This window comes from Cervus elaphus, chromosome 23, assembly GCF_910594005.1.
Source record: "Cervus elaphus chromosome 23, mCerEla1.1, whole genome shotgun sequence".
NCBI lineage: Eukaryota > Metazoa > Chordata > Mammalia > Artiodactyla > Cervidae > Cervus > Cervus elaphus.
In genome coordinates, this window is record NC_057837.1 from 53,257,721 (window position 1) to 53,277,955 (window position 20,235).

The 20,235-nt window shown below is 38.7% G+C and overlaps 1 protein-coding gene across 6 annotated transcripts in view; it reads left to right on the forward strand.

Moving 5' to 3' along the window:
- The window catches only part of LOC122681516 (tyrosine-protein phosphatase non-receptor type substrate 1-like), a 122,612-nt gene that overhangs the window by 79,399 nt on the left and 22,978 nt on the right, over positions 1 to 20,235 (forward strand). Inside the window, exon 2 of one of the 6 annotated variants that reach the window (XM_043883694.1) lies at positions 15,248 to 15,385. The exons of the other annotated variants lie outside the window; for them this stretch is intronic. Coding sequence (XP_043739629.1) covers positions 15,248 to 15,385 — 138 coding nt within the window. The remainder of the gene's footprint in view (positions 1 to 15,247; positions 15,386 to 20,235) is intronic. 6 annotated transcript variants of the gene reach the window in all.

A 20,235-nucleotide genomic window follows, 5' to 3' on the forward strand; every position in this document is an offset into this window, starting at 1 on the left:
TTGGGATTCTTCCAAAAGCAGAGCCTAAAACAAGATCTTGCGTTAACCTTGTAGGTGGATGGAAGGTGATCCAGAGGATTTGGGATAAAACATAAGGAAAGTGAGACAGGGAATGAGGGATGCCCCAAAAGGGTGAGTTACTGAATTGGGTGCCCCTGTGGATGACTGAGACTAAATGCTGTGGAGGATCCTCTGAGAAACTCTGTAGACTGTCCCTTAAAATCGTCTATGGAGTGGGGAGGCTGGGATGTGTCCACAAGGACTGGGAGGCATTTCATGGATGTGGAGAAATCCCAAGGCAGAGCATCAGGGAAGTCAAATACATTTTTAAATAATCTTTTGCACTGTGAATTGAAATTTGAACTGAAAGGTTTGATGATATTTGGCACAAGTTTTTAGGAAATATATTATGCCAATGTCCTTACACTCCCAATTGTTCTTTCTAAGAGTTGATGCATAGTTGTCATAATATTTTATGCTTAATTAAAATGTAAATTAAATAAAACTTTTTAATAATTGAAATGCTTTTCAAGTTCAAATTTGAAGCAATTCTGCTTTGAGAGTTTCATTGAAACTGGAGCCTCATAGTGTGTAGGGCCCTTCTATAGACTATTTGATGTCTTTTCTGACACCAGGTAGCTCTTTGTATTTTTATCATTTGGTTGTGAAGAATAATTAAGAAAACACATGCACAGTGACTCAAACATTGGTCTCGGTGCATGGGAGCAGTTATTATCATTGACTGTGTCTTGGTTTCTGTCCCCCAGCACTCTCCTGGATATCTTACAGCCCAGAGAACTCACTGGTGGCTGGAATGGTCTATCTCAGAACCTCCATCTTTTTATTGATCCTTTTCACTTCCTGGAACCCATGGCACTTGTTTGGTGGTACCTTAACCTGGCCTGTTCTCTATGGGCACCATCTAGTTACTAAGGCTTCACAATCCCTTCTCAGTGTGCTGCTCTTTGCTTGGTAGGAATCCCTGCCTGTATGCTGAAGAGGAAAGATTGAGCACTGATAGTTACCTTCTAGGGATGGTGTCTTGCTTCGTGGTCCTCCCCATGAGCAGCATCATTGAGGTAACCATATAAGTCAAGGGGACTTGAGAATAAAGAAACTATATTTGGAGAAAAAATACTGTTAGTTTTTTCAAAATGCAATACATAAAATGAGTTACTCCTTCTACCTTAGATCAAGAACTGAAGTATGTCTTAACGAGAACCAAGAGAGCTGATCTGACCTTGGACAATTTCATAGTAAGAGACTTGGAAACACAGGGGAGGTGATCTGCACAAGGTCTTGTATTTGGCTATTGTGTCAGTACAGGGACCAGAATCTGGTTCTTCCATCCCCTAGTTTACTGTGTGAACTGCACCATGGTGTGTGTTCCTATGAATTGTGCTGAAACTCTTAATTTTTTTTTGCATTTTAAAATTTCCCCCAAAATTTTGAGGATGCACATATTCTACTTCATAGCTGAAAAATATGGTTGAAAAAATTCGGGCCTGGTGCACTGGGAAGACCCAGAGGAATCAGGTGGAGAGGGAGATGGGAGGGGGGATCAGGATGAGGAATACATGTAACTCCATGGCTGATTCATGTCAATGTATGACAAAACCCACTGCAATGTTGTGAAGTAATTAGCCTCTAATTAGCAACTAATAAAAAATTTTAAAAATAAAAAATAAAAAAAAAAGAAAGAAAAAAAAATTCTAGAAGTTGCTAGGTCATAATTCCAGAAGCCTGCAATCAAATATTCTTGTAGTCTTAAATTTTATTAAATGATATTTATTTTTAATGATATTTATTTATTTAAATTATTTAAATATTTATTATTTTTATTAAATAAAATATTTAAATAATTTATTAAATAATAAATTATTGTTTAAATGATATTTATTTATTTTTTATCATTTATTAAATGCTAATACATATGGTCTTCAGATAACCCCTGCTTTGCCACTTGTGACCTTAGGTAAATACTTCTCCAAACCTAAGTTCCTTCGTATGTCTAATGTTAGTATCCTGCAGTCATGAAGATTAGAGGTTAGGAGTCTTCACCGAGTCCTAGAGTGAGTAAATTGATTCATAAGTTCTAAATGGAATTTGAAAAATTGCAACTAACCATTGAACACCATCAACAGGAGAATGCTACATCCCACCAAAAAATGGTACCCCATGTCCAAGGGCAAAGGAGAAGCCCCAGCAAGACAGGGAGGAGTGAAATCGAGTTTAGAATCAAACCTGATACCTTCCAGAGACACTTGGAGGGCTCAAACAAAACCTTGTGTGCACCAGGACCCAGGGACCCCAGAAGAGACTGAGCCAGACCTGTCTCTGAGTGTTTGAGTGTCTCCTGCGGAGGCACCAGTTAGCAGTGCCCTACTGCAGGGACAGGGGCTCTGGCTGGAGTAGACCTGGCTGCAGCAGACCAAAAAAGATATCCTTTCATCATAGGAGACTGGAATGCAAAAGGTAGTTGAGATACCTGGAGTAACAGGCAAGTTTGTCCTTAGAGTACAAAATGAAGCAGGGCAAAGGCTAACAGAGTTTTGCCAAGACAACACACTGGTCATAGCAAACACGCACTTCCAACAACACAAGATATGACTCTACACATAGACATCACCATATGGTCAATACCAAAATCAGATTGATTATATTCTTTGCAGCCAAAGATGGAGAAGCTCTATACAGTCAGTAAAAACAAGACCAGAAGCTGACTGTGGCTCAGATCATGAATTCCTTATTGCAAAATTCAGACTTAAATTGAAGAAAGTAGGGAAAACCACTAGACCATTCAGGTATGACCTAAATCAAGTCCCTTACAATTATCTGGTGGAAGTAACAAATAGATTCAAGGGATGAGATCTGATAGAGCGTCTGAAGAACTATGGACAGAGGTTCATAACATTGTAAAGGAGGCAGTGATCAAAACTTCCCAAAGAAAAAGAAATGCAAAAAGACAAAATGGTTGTCTGAGGAAGCCTTAAAAATAGCTGAGAAAAGAAGAGAAGTGAAAGGCAAAGGAGAAAGGGAAATATGTACCCAACTGAATGCAGAGTTCCTGAGACTAATAGCAAGGAGCAATAAGAAAGCATTCTTAAGAGAACAATGCAACGAAATAGAGGGAAATAATAGAATGGGAAAGACTAGGGATCTCTTCAAGAAAATTAGAGATACCAAGAGGACATTTCATGCAAAGACGGGCACAATAAAAGACAGAAATCGTACGGACCTAACAGAAGCAGAAGATATTAGGAAGAGGTGGCAAGAACACATAGAAGAACTATACAAAAAAGATCTTAATGACCCACATAACCATGATGGTGTGATCACTCACCTACAGCCAGACATCCTGGAGTGCAAAGTCAAGTGGGCCTTAGGAAGCATCACTAGGAACAAAGCTAGTGGAGGTGATGAAATTCCAGCGAGACTATTACAAATCCTGAAAGATGGTAGTGTTAAAGTGTTGCACTTAATATGCCAGCAAACTTGACTGCCAGTAAACCCAGCAGTGGCCACAAACTGGAAAAGGTCTCTTTTCATCCCAATCCCAAAGAAAGGCAATACCTAAGAATGTTCAAACTACCGCACAATTGCATTCATTTCACACACTAGCAAAGTAATGCTCAAAATTATCTAAGCGAGGCTTCAACAGTATGTGAACTGAGAACTTCCAGATGTTCAAGTCAGATTTGGAAAAGGAGAGGAACATCTATTGGATCATAGAAAAAGCAAGAGAATTCCAGAAAAACATCTACTTCTGCTTCATTGACTATGCTAAAGCCTTTGACTCTGTGGATCATAACAAACTGAAAAATTCTTAAAGAGATGGAAATACCAGACCACCTGACCTGCCTCCTGAGGAATTTGTTTGCAGGTCAAGAAGCAACAGTTAGTACCGGACATGGAACAATGGACTGGTTCCAAATTGAGAAAGGAGTACATAAGGCTATATATTGTCACCTTGCTTAATTATATTAACATCATGTAAAATGCCAGACTGGATGGCGCACAAGCTGGAATCAAGATTGCCGGGAGAAAAATCAATAAACTCAGATACGCAGATGACACCACCCTCATGGCAGGAAGCGAAGAGGAACTAAAGAGCCTCTTGATGAAAGTGAAAGAGAAGAGTGAAAAAGTTGGCTTGAAACTCAACATTCAAAGACTAAGATCATGGCATCCAGTCCCATCACTTCATGGCAAGTGATGGGGAAATAGTAGAAACAGTGAGAGACATAATTTTCTTGAGCTCCAAAATCACTGCAGATGGTGACTGCAGCCATGAAATTAAAAGACGCTTGCTCCTTGGAAGAAAAGGTATAACCAATCTAGACAACATATTAAAAAGCAGAGACATTATTTTACCAACAGAGGTCCATATAGTCAAAGCTATGGTTTTTCCAGTAGTCATGTATGGATGTGAGAGTTGGACTATAAAAAAAGCTGAGCGCCAGAGAATTGATGCTTTTGAACTGTGGTGTTGGAGAAGACTCTTGAAAGTCCCTTGGATTGCAAGGAGATCAAACCAGTCAATCCTAAAGGAAATTGGTTCTGAATATTCATTGGAAGGACTGATGCTAAAGCTGGAGCTCCAATAGTTTGGCCACCTGATGCAAAGAACTAACTCTTTGAAAAAGACCCTGATGCTGGGAAAAACTGAAGGTAGGAGAAGGGGATGACAGAGGTTGAGATGGTTGGATGACATCACTGACTAGATGGACAAGAATTTGAGCAATCTTCGGGAGTTGGTGATGGACAGGGAAGCATGGCCTGCTGCAGTCCATGGGGTTGCAAAGAGTCAGACATGACTGAGCGACTGAACTGAACTGAAATGGAATTCAGGTTCACCTTTTCCTATTGAATTTCCCCAATAGAAAAGAAAGGAAAGATTAAGACGACTTCATCATTCCATGCTTCCATCCAAGCATGCATTCATTCATGCATTCCCATGTTCATTCGGGCATGCATTTACTTGTGCATGCATCTGTTAACCAGTATCTAACTCCTCCTCTGTGGTAGGACCTGGGTAGATGACCCCATCATTAAGAAGCCTACAGGTTCCCACAGTGAACTTCCTTCAGTAATTGTCTTATTACTCTTGGCTGTGTCAGTACCCCCCTACAGTGACTGTGTCCCAATTTTAACCCTCCTTGAACTTGGGGGCTGTTACCAGCCACAGACAGAGATTCTATCCACAGGCTGTGCATCTCAGCTGGCTGGAGAACTGCTATATATTCAAGGGAGTGGAGCAACCCACATCCAAGCAGAATAGTGATTGCATCTGCACCCTAGAAAGCTTGCAGTTATGAATGCCTCAGGGCAGGGGGTCTGAGCATGTGCTCACCTGTAAGATGCAGGATGAGACACAGCCTCATACTGCCCACAGCAGCCCACAGCACATAGAACGCATTGGGAACCCAGGTAAGCTCACCTCTGTATCTTATTGGAGTGAGGTATTAACTCACAGAGTTCCATTTGATATCTCCTCCTCCCACTGTCACTTAGGCTTTCCTTCTGGGCCTGAATGTGCTGCTGATAATCACTTTCATAGCTATCTACTTCCACAGATGTTGGAACCTGTAACAGGTGAGTTGATGGGAGCCTTAGTCTTAGAGATGAAGAAGATGGGAGCCTTCCTGGACTGGCAAGAGGAATACAGGACAAACACAAAAGTCACATGATGCTCCAACCTCAAGGGAGAGTTGTGAACCACCTTTTTTATTCCAAATGTGTCTTGGAATTCTCAGAGATTTCTGATTCTCATACTTTATTTAGTATTATTTGAAGTTTTTCCAAGTAAGTGCTTTAGGACCCTAGAGGTAAGGGTTCAAGGTATGGAGGTGGGATAAAGGTCAAAGTTTTGAGACTCAAACTTCAAAGAACCTCTCCATAAACTGTTGTGTGTCAGTTACCACATGGTATGTCCCTGACCCTGAGGCACTGAGCTTGAAACTGGCCTTTCCTCTACCCCATAGAGCATCAACTAGATCAAGAAAATAGGTTTCCACTGTGCCTCTGATCATGAACAACCCTTAATTTTTCAGAGCACGTTTACTTTCATCCAGAGCATTTGAAAGTGTGATTTCATTTTGACATGTAAATATTTAAAATCACTAAGTTTGAATAAGTATTTTCTATCCTGAAATATTAAAAAATGTAAAAAATTTCCATGGAACTATCTGCCACACCGTCTTTGCAAACTGCTAACATTTTTCTGTTATAACCTGTTGTTCCTTTTAAAACTACTACCCTGCATTTGGTGTCCATAATTTCAAATGTGATTTTATTCTTCTGTAATATTTGTATAAATCCTCAAGGAATTTATATTACTTTGCATCTCTTAAATGTCATATAAATTCATTACACTGTGTAACAGCATTTATTTTTTATATTTAACAAAGTTTGTGGGTTTTGTTTATGCTGATGTTCAAATTACACTGCTCTATAGTTTCTATTTTAAGAATATGCTACAATGTATTGATTCTTCTTGTGATGGGTATTAACGCTTTTTCTAATGTTTTGCTAGTACAATTTTACACAAATATTCTTCTCTTTTCTTCCTTGGCACATACGGGAGAGTCCCTCTTCCTTTGGTGTGATCCACAGAGTGGACTGTTGGTATCATTTGGAGAGCTGTTATTAAAAAAAAAAAGGTTTTGATCTTGATCAAGTTTTCTTCTTTCAATTTATGTTTTTGATATTATTTGTGTGTGTGTGTTTGTGTGTGTGCTAGTATATAGGTTGGGATCTTATTTTTTTTCTTCCACAAAGAGCAATTATCCAGCACTCACTGATGGGCACTGCCACTTTGCCATACATCATTTCCATAAATTTCTGGTTCTTTTAATAAGGATTTTGTTCCTCTGAGCTACTTGGCTCTCTCTGACCAAACTACTCTATCTTAGTTAGATTGACATTATAATAATTTTTGATATCACAGTGGGGCAAAATTTCCCACCTTTGCTTGTTGTTTAAAATGGTCATGGCTATTTTTGTCCCAAATGCATTTTGCTTTGTTTTCTGCTTTTTTAAAAATGAAGTATAGTCGATTTATAGTATTATGTTAAAATCAGGTGTACATAGCGATTCAAGAGTTTTATAAATGAATTCTTTTTAATGGCTGAGTAATATTCCATAGTGTATATGTACCACAGCTTCCTTATCCATTCATCTGCTGATGGGCATCTAGATTGCTTCCATGTCCTGGCTATTATAAACAGTGCTGCGATGAACACTGGGGTACACGTGTCTCTTTCAGATCTGGTTTCCTCAGTGTGTATGTCCAGGAGTGGGATTGCTGGGTCATATGGTAGTTGTATTTGCAGTTTTTTAAGAAATCTCCACACTGTTCTCCTTAGTGACTGTACTAGTTTGCATTCCCACCAACAGTGTAAGAGGGTTCCCTTTTCTCCACACCCTCTCCAGCATTTATTGCTTGTAGACTTTTGGATAGCAGCCATTCTGACTGGTGTGTAATGATACCTCATTTGAATCAGTTCTAATGAGATGGATGAAACTGGAGCCCATTATACAGAGTAAAGTAAGCCAGAAAGATAAACACCAATACAGTATACTAATGCATATATATGGAGTTTAAAAAGATGGTAACGATAACCCTATATGCAAAACAGAAAAAGAGACACAGATGTACAGAACAGACTTTGGGACTCTGTGGGAGAAGGCGAGGGTGGGATGTTCTGAGAGAATAGCATTGAAACAAGTATGCTATCAAGGATGAAACAGATCACCAGCCCAGGTTGGATGCATGAGACAAGTGTTCAGGGCTGGTGCACTGGGAAGACCCAGAGGGATAGGATGGAGAGGGAGGCGGGAGGGGGGATCAGGAAGGGGAACACATGTAAATCCATGGCTGATTCATGTCCATGTATGGCAAAAACCACTACAATATTGTAAAGTAATTAGCCTCCAACTAATAAAAATAAATGGGAAAAAAAATAAAGATGATGCAATATATGGACAACTCTCTGGTGGAAAGGAAGGTGTTAGTAATTTTTGTTATTCAATGTGAATAAAATTAAGGCCATTAAAAAAAAGAATTTTATAGCTTTTATTCCATTTTAAAGTTACTACAGGAGGGGACCGGGTCTTTCCCGCCAGAGTGTGGCCTCAGCCACGTTGGTCCCCTCAGCCACCTTCGTGTCCTTTCCCTGGGGCAACGCGGGGCAACGCGGGCCGGGGGCTGGGACTGGCAGCCTTTCCGGCCCGAGAGACCCTCCCCATCCTCTAACATCTGAGCAGCCTGTACCCTGCGTGCAAGGTCACAGTTTGCAGAAATAATAAAAGGGCATCATCAACAGCTCATGCATTGCCTTCATGTGGACCCAGAGTGCAAGCCCAGATGAAGAGCAGACACTGACCTCATACTTCTGATAGGTGCAATCAGAAAATCAAAGGGTGTGATCAACAGCTCATTTAGCCTTGGTGTGGCCCCAGAGTACAAACAGAGATGAAGAGCAGACACTGACTTCACACTTCTGATAGTGGGTCAGTCATGTCTGCCTCTTTGCAACCCCACCGACTGCAGCACGCCAGGCTTCCCTGGCCATCAGCAACTCCTGGAGCTTGCTCAAACTCATGTCCACTGAGTTGGTGATGTCATCCTACCATCTCATCCTCTGTGGTCCCCTTTTCTGCCTGCTTTCAATCTTTCAGGTATACTTAGTTACTGCAGTTGTTCATCGTAGTGATGAGAAGAGCTCTGCCTGTGTGATTCACGTATCAATCTATTTGTGAGTTTCAACACCTCTGAACTCAGTTTAAAACTCAAGCCCAGAAAGGCCATTAGTTTACAGGATCCGATTTCACACATCTGATGGATATGCAACAGAACTCCCATGTGTACTTTGTGTTTTAATCCTTTGCCTTTTACAAAGATGAGTTTTCTAAGTGTTTTAAACGAATTTATGCTGGTGCCATGGAAATGCGTTATTAACTATGAGCAAAGGCAGGGTTACTTTAGTAACCTGAAACCTTTTAAATCTATCAAAGTAGCCTGATATTTTCACAAACCCTAGAGCTAGGAAAGATTCTGAGGTGATCTTGTTTATCCCCTGGGTTGCTGAAAGAAAAACCTTCTGTGCTGGAGTCTCTGAAGGACGATATGAAACTCCGCATGTGAAATGTATTTTGTTATATAGCCCCTTCTAGTTAAGAAACTTTGTTTATACCTTATTGAAATCTCTGTTGAGAAGGTTCCAGCAGAAACTCATTTATCGTTTCTTTATAGGAGGAAAACTAGTGCTGTCAAATGCCTGTTCTGTATTATTATTCTGGTTATAACACAGGGTAGGCTCAGTAATATGAAAGAGGAATAGGTTATTATTTGTTTGTAATTGTAATATTAGGTTGGTGCAAAAATATTTGCACTTTTGCATTGTTGAACTTTGCCCTTTATATTGGCATACATTGTTTAATAAATGTGGTTATGTTATACATAAACAAAATAAAGTTATTATAAAATAATGGCTATATTTCCTTGTGCTGTAAGATATGTTCTTGTTGCTAATTTATACAGAGTAATTTGTATCTCTTAGTTTCATAACTCTACCTTTCCATAACCCTATCTCCTTCTCTCTCCCCACTGGAAACTACTAGTTTGTTCTCTATATCTGAGTCTGTTTCTGCTTTGTTACATACATTCATTTATATTATTTTTTTTATAGCACAAGTGATAACATAGATTATTTGTCCTTCTCTGTCTGACTTATTTCACTAAGTATAATACCCTGCAGGTCCATCCACATTGTTGCAAATGGCAGAATTTCATTCTTTTTTTTAAATGCCTGAGTAATATTCCATTGTATACCACATTTTCTTTATTTATCTGTTGATAGATAATTAGATTGCTTCCATTCCTCAGCTATTGTCACTAAAGCTGCTATTAATATTGAGGTGCATATATCTTTTGGATTAATGTTTCTATTTTCTTTGGATAGAGTGGAATTGCTGGAAAATACGGTAGCTCTCTTTTAAGCTTTTTGAGGTACCTCCATGTTGTTTTCCACAATGACTGCACCAATTTACAATTCCACCAACAGTGTATGAGTGTTCACCTTTCTCCACACTTTTACCTGTATTGTTATTTGTAGAATTTTTGATGATAGTCATTTTGACAGGTGTCAGGTGATGTCTCACCATGGCCTTAATTTGCATTTCTCTAATGATTAACGATACTGAGCATCTTTTCCTGTGAGTATTGGCCATGTTATGTCTTCTTTGGAAAATGTCTACTCAGGTCTTTTATCGGTTTTTATTTATACTGAGTTTTATGATCTATTTATTTATTTTAGACATATTTATATATTTTGGATATATATTTTGTATATTGGCCATACTATATGCATTCATTAGGTTGTGTTTTCACTTTGTCGATGATTTCCTTTGATGTGCAAAAGCTTTCAATTTTAATTAGGTCCCATTTGTTTATATTTGCTTTTGCTTCTTTTGTGTTAGGAGACAGATCTCAAAAATATTGCTACAATTTATGTCAAAGAATGTTCTGCCTATGTTCACTTCTAGGATTTATATGGCTTCCATGTTGCATTTAGCTCTTTAATCCATTTACAGTTACTTTTGTGTATAGACAGTAAACAGATTTCTGTACATTAATCGTCTATTCTGAAACTTAACTGAGTTCATATTTTAATTATAATAACTTTTTTTTTGTGGTGATATTAGGATTTTGTCTTCAGTTCAGTCACTCAATCATGTCTGACTCTTTGCGACCCCATGGACTACAGCACACCAGGCCTCCCTGTCCATCACCAACTCCCAGAGTTTACTCAAACTCATGTTCATTGAGTCAGTAATGCCATCCAACCATCTCATCCTCTGTTGTCCCCTTCTTCTCCCATCTTCATCTTTCCCAGAATCAGGGTCTTTTCAAATAAGCCAGCTCTTCGCATCAGGTGGCCACAGTATTGGAGTTTCAGCTTCAACATCAGAATTTTGTCTAGATAATGTCATATCATCTGAAAATAGTGACAGGTTTACTTTTTCCTCTTCCAATTATGATGGCTTTTATACTTTTCTTGTCTGATTGCTCTGGATAGTCTTCCGAGACTATGCTTAATATTATTAGAATTGGTAAGGGTGGGCATCCTTATCTTGTTCCTGAACGTAATGGGAAGGCTTTTCCTGAATGCACTGGGAAGGCTTTCAGCTTTTCATCATTTAGTATGATGCTAACTCTGGATTTGTCATAAATGGCCTTTATTTTGTTGAGACATATTTCCTTTGTACGAACTTTGATGAGAATTTCTAGCATGAATGGATGTTGAAATGGTTTCAACAACAAAAAAAAAGTTTTTTTTCTGTTTCTGTTGAGATGATCATGTAATTTTTATCCTCAATTTTGTTAATGTGGTACATTGCATTAATTGATCTGTGAATATTGAACCATCCTTGCTTCCCTGGGACAAATTCCACCTGCACGTGGTATATGATCTTTTTCATATATTGTTGAATCAGTTTGTTAATATTCTATTGAGGATTTTTCATACTCATCAGGGATGTTGGGCTGTTATGATCTTTTTTTTTTATTGTGTGTTATCTGTTTTTTATGTCACAGTAATGGTAAACTCATAGAATGAATTTGTATATATTCTGTCTTCTTCAATCTCTGAAATAGTTTAAGAAGTATAGCATTAACTTTTCTTTATATTTCTGGTAATATTCCCCTATGAAGCCATCAAGTTCTAGCTTTTAGGTGTGCTGGTAATTTAAAATCCAATTTCACTACCCATGATTAGTGTTCAGATTATCTATTTCTTCCTGATTCAGTCTTGAAAGGTTGTATGTTTTTAGAAACTTGTCCATTTCTTCTAGGTTGTCAAACTTGTTGCTATAACTGGTCATCATACTCTCATGACTTTTTTGCATTTCTCTGATATCAATTGTTATTTCTCTTTGTAGTTTCTTATTTTGTTTCAGTCCACTCCCTTTTCTTCTTGATGAGCCTGTCTAAAGGTTTATCAATTTTGTTTATCTTTTCCAAAATCCAGCTCTATGCGTTCATGCATGCTAAGTCATTTCAGTTGTGTCTGACTATTTGTGACCCCATGCACTGTAGCTCACCAGGCTCCTCTGTCCACAGGAGTCTCCAGGCAAGGACACTTGAGTAGGTTACCATGCCTTCCTCCAGGGAATCTTCCTGTCCTAAGGATCAAAACTGAGTCTCTTATGTCTCCTGCATTGTTGGGTTCTTTACCACTAATGTCACCTGGAAAGCCCAAAATCCTGTTTTAGATTTCATTTATCTCTTCTGTTGTTTTTTGGTCTCTATTTTAGTTATATCTTCCCTGATCTTCATTATTTCCTTCCTTCTGCTGACATTTGGCTTTGTCTGTTTTCCCTTTTCCAGTTCTTTTAGGTGGTAGATTAGGTAGTTTATTTGATATTTTCCATATATCTTGAGCTGGGCCTATATTGCTATAAACTTCCCTTATCAAACTACTTTAGCTACATCTCGTAGATTTTGGAAAGTTGCATTTTTATTTTCCCTTGCTCATGATATTTTCTGATTTCCTCTTTGATTTTTTTTCATCATCTCCAGATGTTTGTGCTTTTCCCACTTTTTTCCCTGTAATTGATCACTACTTCCATATCATAGTGATTGTCAAAAATGCTTACTCTTTCTAAATGGGTGCTTCTGTATTAGGTGAATATATGTTAGTGAGTTTAATAGCCTCTTCTCGTATTGATTGATTTATCCTTATACAATGCCTTTTGGTCTTTTGTTTTAGCCTTTGCTTTAAAGTCTACTTTGTCTTTTATGAGTATTGACATCCCTTTTTTCTTGGCATTCCATTTGTATAAAATTTAATTGTCATCCCCTCAGTTTCAGTCTCCAAAAGCACTTTAGAATCACACTTTCAAATTTCATGAAAAATTGTTTTAAAATTATTTTTTTGATCAGACTGCATTTATATATTAATGTGAGAAAATTGAAATCTTTTCTAATATTCAGTTTTCTCATTCATGATTTGATATATCTCTATTAATTTGTTTTAAAATTATTTTTTTTTTCATTTATTTTTATTAGTTGGAGGCTAATTACTTTACAATATTGTAGTGATTTTTGCCATACATGGATATGAATCAGCCATGGATTTACATGTGTTCCCTATCCTGATCCCCCCTCCCACCTCCCTCTCCATCCTATCCCTCTGGGTCTTCCCAGTGCACCAGCCCTGAGCACTTGTCTCATGCATCCAACCTGGGCTGGTGATCTGTTTCACCCTCGATAGTATACTTGTTTCAATGCTGTTCTCTCAGAACATCCCACCCTCGCCTTCTCCCACAGAGTCCCAAAGTCTGTTCTGTACATCTGTGTCTCTTTTTCTGTTTTGCATATAAGGTTATCGTTACCATCTTTTTAAATTCCATATATATGCATTAGTATACTGTATTGGTGTTTATCTTTCTGGCTTACGTCACTCTGTATATTTTTTTTTTCACTCTGTATATTTTAAATTTACATTTTTGCAATTGCTTTTTCCCTGAATGATCTTATGTATCTCTAGTTACAGCTATTATTAATGCTTTCTTATTCATAGAATTTTAAAAAATTATTATTACTGTTTTTAATAGTTTTGACTACTGTATAGGATTATAATTGAAGTAGATCATGAACGTTAGATCAAGCCATGTTACAGAACTTTTACCATTGCTAACAGTAAGGGCATTCTTTTTATGTGTAACTCTCTTAAAATTAAATCTCCAAACATCCAAATAGTTTTATCTTTATCAAAGACTCATATGCAAACAGTTTACAAGTCCAATAGTTCTACATATGAAGTTATACATATGAAAACTGGAGTCTCTAAATTCCTGCCATTTCCACTTCTGAGAGGAAGCCAACTTCAACTCTTTCAACTAATTATTTTAGTCACCTGTCATAAAACATGCTTATTGCTATGTCTTGAAATCTCACTGTTAGGCCTTATTCATAGAAATCTCAGTATGGAAGCCAGGGAGGTAATATTCTGTTACTCCTGACCTCATGTCACACATGCACATCTTATTCTTTATCACTCTAATATAATTATAATCTTGAATATGCTAATAGACAGTGTCTATGTTATGACTATGAAATTATTTTTTATAGTATAGCTGAATTTGTTACATTCTTAGTTTTAGCTTATGTTGATCCTGTCTTGTGTATGTTTGTGTAACCACTAGCATGGTCAGATGCAGAATATTCCATAAGCACCAAGTCTCCTATGTGCTAGCCCTTTAAAATAACAAATACCCCACCAAACCAAAACTCTTGCAAATGCCTTTCTGTTTTCTCTCTATATATAATTTTGGGAATGTTATACAAGTAGAGTTAATATTTTGAGGCTGGTTTTGTTCACTCAACATAATGCCTTTAAGAGATTTATAATTGCCACACCCATACATAGCTCATTCCTTTGGGTTGCTGAGTAGTAGATCCTCATACGGAAAGGTTGTTCACTTATTTTTAGATATTTTGATTTCTTCCACTTTTCTGTTCAAAGTAAATCTTTTACAACATTTGTACACAGGTTTTGTGTGGACACTATTTCCATTTCTCTGGAATAAATGCCTTAGAGTGTAATTTCTGGATCATGCAATCTACTTCCTCTCCTTATAGTGGAAAATGATTCCTTTTTTTGGATTCAGTACATAACCTGAATAGTTGTGAGGTCCACATTGCACTGTTCATTTGGGCTAAGTTTTGCCAGTTACATTGATAAAATGTTGGAATAAGAAATCATTTCAAGAGCACATCTGGTTCCATCGCAAAGTTGAGAAGGCCCTGGTGAGCCCCCTTCCTTTATCCAGGTCAGTCAGTAGATCTTCACTGAGGCAGGTGCAGAATGAGACTGAAATCCAGTCACAACTTAGGGTCCTGGAATTAGGACTCTGGAACCCAGCCCCCAGCCACAGATCCTTCTTGGGATCTGTGAGTTTTCCTGGGGCTCCCAACTAAGAATCACCATAAACGTGGAGAGGAACCCAGTGGAGGCAACAGAGACCCTGGGTACGGAGAGAGTTTTATTTCTGCTAGGCCTGTTCAGTCTCTGAAAATGTAAGATGAGTAGCTAGCCACATTTCCTGCCTGATTTCTATATCACATCTGAAATAGGAACTGTCTTGAACCTAGAAATGTATTGTAATCTCATAGTCATTTGACCCTATCATAGGCACCTCCTCTTATATCATGAGGGGTGGGCTTCTTTCCTTTCCACAGAGCACAGAAGTTCATGTTCTCCCAGCTCACACATTTGGACAGAGCAGATTCCTCAGGCCTCCACGATGCCCATCCTTGCCTCCTCATTACACACTCCTCCTCCTTGCCTGCTAATGATTCTACTGCTGGGATTAATAGGTGAGCATTTCTTGGGGTAGAATCCCCTCTCCCTGCCCTCTGGACCTCCCCACTGCCCTGCACTTTTAAAGTCTCCATGTAAACATGGGTGTGCCACCAAGGACAGCTGCAGAAGGCCAAAGACTGGGCATTATCTGAAAGCATGAAATTAGGGATTTGAGTGTTTTTTCTGTGTATCTATCACCTCCAGCTGCTTAGCAGAGGTATCCAAACAGATGATGTTTCAAATACCAGCAATGACAAATTTATGTGCATTAACTTGTATAATCCTCACAACATCCCATGTGATAAATGACTATTACTCCTGAATTGCAGATGGGGAGATTGAGGCAGAGAGTAACTTGCCCAATATTAACTGACCTAAGGCAGTGTAGCATGAGATTCAAATCTAGAGAGTCCAGCTCAAGTTGATTCTTTTAATCATATCATGCAACTCAGCTTCTCAGAGAATCCTAATGGCAGAAAAATCAGAAGATGCTGAGAAATAAACAATAGTTTAGTCTTTACCCATCATGCCACTCAGAGAACAGAAGCATTCAAATCTTGCATTGTGTACTCCCAAGTTTTGGTCAGTGATGTGTTGGATGGTTCCCATGTGTTGAAGTTTGCACTGAGTCTTTAACAGGTATTGTAATTTCATTTGATCCTCAAAACAACCTGTATACTACAATGTTAGGCTATTCTCTAATACATGTTTGTGGATGCATGTATTTGTGTGTGTGTGTGTGTGTGTGTGTGTGTGTGAGGAAGTCTTCCAGACACATGGGATTTCAAAAAGACTTCTTTAATTTTTAAGTCTACATAAAACTTAACTCTACATGTGTTGAGTTTTTGCTGTCTTTCAACAACATACCTGCTTTCTCCTTCTCTATAAACCTCTCTCACCCAAACTGTTACTTAAGACAAGAAAACTTCTCTCCTGGTAAATGAGTAGAATTTTATGCATTGCTATCTTAGAGTCCCCTCTTCCATGCTGGTTAAGGGTGAGGAGGAATGAAGGCTAAAAAGGACTCAGAGACTCTTACCTATATGATCTGTATATCCGTATCTATATCTGTAATTATAACCACATCCCTGTCTATAACTTTATCTATATCACCTAATGCTAGTTGAAGCTTCCATTCCTCAGGACATCTAATGAGTAATAACAATTTGTTTTCTTAAACATTCATCATGGGCCAGAGTTGGAAATTCCCATGGTTGCTAACTCACGTGATCATTATATCCAAGGTAGATCCTCTTGTCATCCTTACCTTATAGATAATAAAACTGAGCAAGGAGAAGTTCAAGGATACTCAGTGTTACCTGATAGAGGTATGGTTTGAACGCAAGACATCTGGTAGTAGAGCTCATGAGTTTAACCATTGCTCTTCTTGATACTGTGTCCCTTCTTCCATCCCAAGATATTTCTGTGGCTTCTGCCAATGGGTCTGATGAAGGGGAAGGGTTGGGTAGAGGGATTGTGGTTTTCTTCTCCTGGGCTCTTTTTTTGCTTCCTCATACAAGCAAGTTCCTTTTTTGTTTCCTCATACAAGCAAGTTCCTTTTATTTTTCACCAAGTTATTCACATGGGAAAGTCAACTTCTGACACAATTTCTACAGAGATTAACTGCTTAAAGTAGAGCTCAATGTCTTGGGGAGATGTCACACTGGGCAGTTCACATATCATATGTATATTACTTTGATATTTAGTATATGGCAGGAAGGAACTTGGGGTGAATTGTTGAGTAAAAGAGACTAATTGCCCTCATTGATGTTTGTCTTAGTGAAAGAAATGACAATAAACAATAGACTTATAATTCAGCAAATAATACAGAATATTAGAAAGTGCTACATGTTTGAAAAGAATAGCTGACATGTAAAAAATGAAATTAGATTGTCCTTTAACTTCATACACAAAAATAAGCTCAAAATGCATTAAAGACCTAAATTTGAGACTTAACACTATAAAGCTCCTATAGAAAAATATAAGCAGAACACTCTTTGACATAGAACAATATCTTTTTTGATCTATCTCCCAGAATAATGGAAATAAAAACAACAAGAAACAAATGAGACCTACTTAAACTCAAAAGTTTTTGCATAATAAAGAAACAACAAACAAAATGAGGGACAGCCCACAAATTGAGAGAAAATATTTGTAAATGGTGTGACTGAAAATGGGCCAGTCACCAAAATTTACAAACAACTCATGACACTTAATAGAATCAAAGCAAAAAAACCACTCAAAAAATTAGCAGAAGATGTAAATAGACATCTCTCCAAAGAGGATATACAGTTGGCCAATAGGTACCTGAAAAGATGTCAACAAAATTATTAGAAAAATGCAAATCAAAACTAAAGTGAGATATCACTTCATACCGGTGAATGGCTTTCATCAAAAACCCACAAATGATAAATTCTGGAGCCAGTGTGGAGAGAAGGGAACCCTCCTACACTGTTGGTAGGAATGTAAATTGGTACCGCTACTATAGAGAACAGTATTCACTCAGTTGCTCAGTGATGTCTGGCTCTTTATGACTCTTGGACTGTAGCCCACCAGGCTCCTCTGTCCATGGAATTTTTCAGGCAAGAATACTGGAGTTGGTTGCCATTCCTTACTCAAGGGATCTTCCCGACCCAGAGACTGAACCCATGTCTCTTTGGTCTCTTGCATTGGCCTTTACCACTGCGCCACCTGGGAAGCCCCAGAGAACAGTATGGACGTTCCTCAGAAAACTAAAAATGGAGCTACCACCCTGCAATCCCAGTCCTGGTCATATATCCAGGCATGAGCTACCCTATGACCCTGCAATCCCAGTCCTGGGCATGATCTGAAAAGATACATGCACCCCAGTGTTCACTGCAGCACTGTTTGCAATAGCCAAGACATGGAAGCAAGCTAAACATCCATCAGCAGAGGAATGGATAAAGATGTGGTATGTACATATGGTCGAATAGTCCTCAGCCATAAAAAGGATGAAATAATGCCATTTGGAACAACATGGATGGACCCAGAGACTATCATACTGAGTGAGCTAAGTCAGAGAAGGAGAAATATCATGACATCCCTTATATGTGGAATCTATAAAGACATGATACAAATGAACTACAAAACAGAAACATACTCACAGACTTCAAGAATGAGCTTATGGTTGTGGGAAGAAGAATGGGGGAAGGGATAGTTGTACAGTTTGGGATGGACACATACAGTCTGCTGTACTTAAAATGTAAAATCAACTGTATAGCACATGGAACTCTGCTCAATGCTATGGGGCAGCCTGTATGAGAGAGGAGGTTGGAGATGAATGAATATATGCATATGTATGGCTGAGTCCCTTCACTGAAACTATTACAGCATTGTTTGTTAATTGGCTGTACCCCAATACAAAATTAAAAATTAAAAAGGAAACAAAACAAAGATTAATTGGATAACTGAATTGAGAGAATTTGTTGGGTGGGATGTATTTTAAACCTGGTAGTCTTGCATGGGCATCACAGAGATGGGGAAGTTTGAAAGAAATTTCTGGGGTAAGCATTGTGGTTATCTCGGGGAGGAGCCTTCCTGACAGGGAGAAGCATGTGCAGAGGCCCTGAGAGTAGAATCATCCTCCTGTGATGAAGGATTTGGGCTTTTGCCCTGAGTGAAACTATTGCCATTGTGGTTTTGAAGAGAGAAGTGACTTGGTCTGACATGAGTTTTAATTTATTCGAGCATTTGATGGACAATAGACTACACAGGGAGCTTCCCTGATGGCTCAGCTGGTAAAGAATCCACCCGCAATGCAAGAGACCCTGGTTCAATTCCTGGGATGGGAGATCCCCTGGAGAAGGGATAGGCTCCCCACTCCAGTATTCTTGCCTGGAGAATCGCCATGGACAGAGGAACCTGGTGGGCTACAGTCAATAGGGTCGCAAAGAACTGGACACAGCTGAGCGATGAATCACAGCACAGAACAGCAGGGACGACGCAGGACGTTGATAGAAGCAACTAGAGCATTTGAAGTCATAACATTCATTCAAAAAAAGTAAAAATGGCTTGCACTGAACAGTAGCTAGTAGAGATAAGAGAAAGAGGTCAGATACTGGATGCATACTAATGAGGAGGCAATAGGATTTTCTGATGCATAGGACTTGGGATGGGAGAGAAAAACTTCAAGGTTTTGATAACTGAACATCTGAAAGAAGAACTATGGCTCAGCTGAAATATAGCGGGTGTGGGGGAAATTCACGTCAGTGTTAGATGTGTTAACTGTGAGATGTTTATTTCTGTCCAGAAAGTATGACAAGTTGATAGTTGGACATACAAGGTCAGAGTTCTGGAAAAATGCCTGGGTAATTGGAGAGTTATTGATATACAGTTGGCAGAATTTTTGCGATCTCCTGGCTCCTCTCACCCCTCTGATTCCTAGTCTCTTCTCCCTCTTCCTGTCCCTCCATTTCTCCCTCCAAAGTTCATTCACGTTTCTTCCCATTTTTGTCTTAGCAGTGCAACTTCCACAACCTCACTTTTTCTCTCCAGACTTAACAATCTAAACCATCTGAAGCTGCTGGCACATCATAAGACCTGCCCTGTAATAGTATGTCCCCTCCTTGGGAGGTATGATTGGTTAGAAATAGCGCTTAGTGCATGGTTTTATCAGCTTACACTCTGCAAAGTTGAACTACAAAGGGGTAGGGAAGAAATAGAAAAGAAGCCAGGGTTTGTTTTGAGGCCAAAGCAGCCTGCTCCTCTTCTTTACATCCCTGGAATGAAACCCATGCTTGTTTAATAGAACATTTCAGATAAGAGGGATTGTGTTTGTATTTCTCTATATCTTCAGAAAGTGGATAGTCAATCAGGCAGTGAAATCAAGTGGATAGCTTGAACC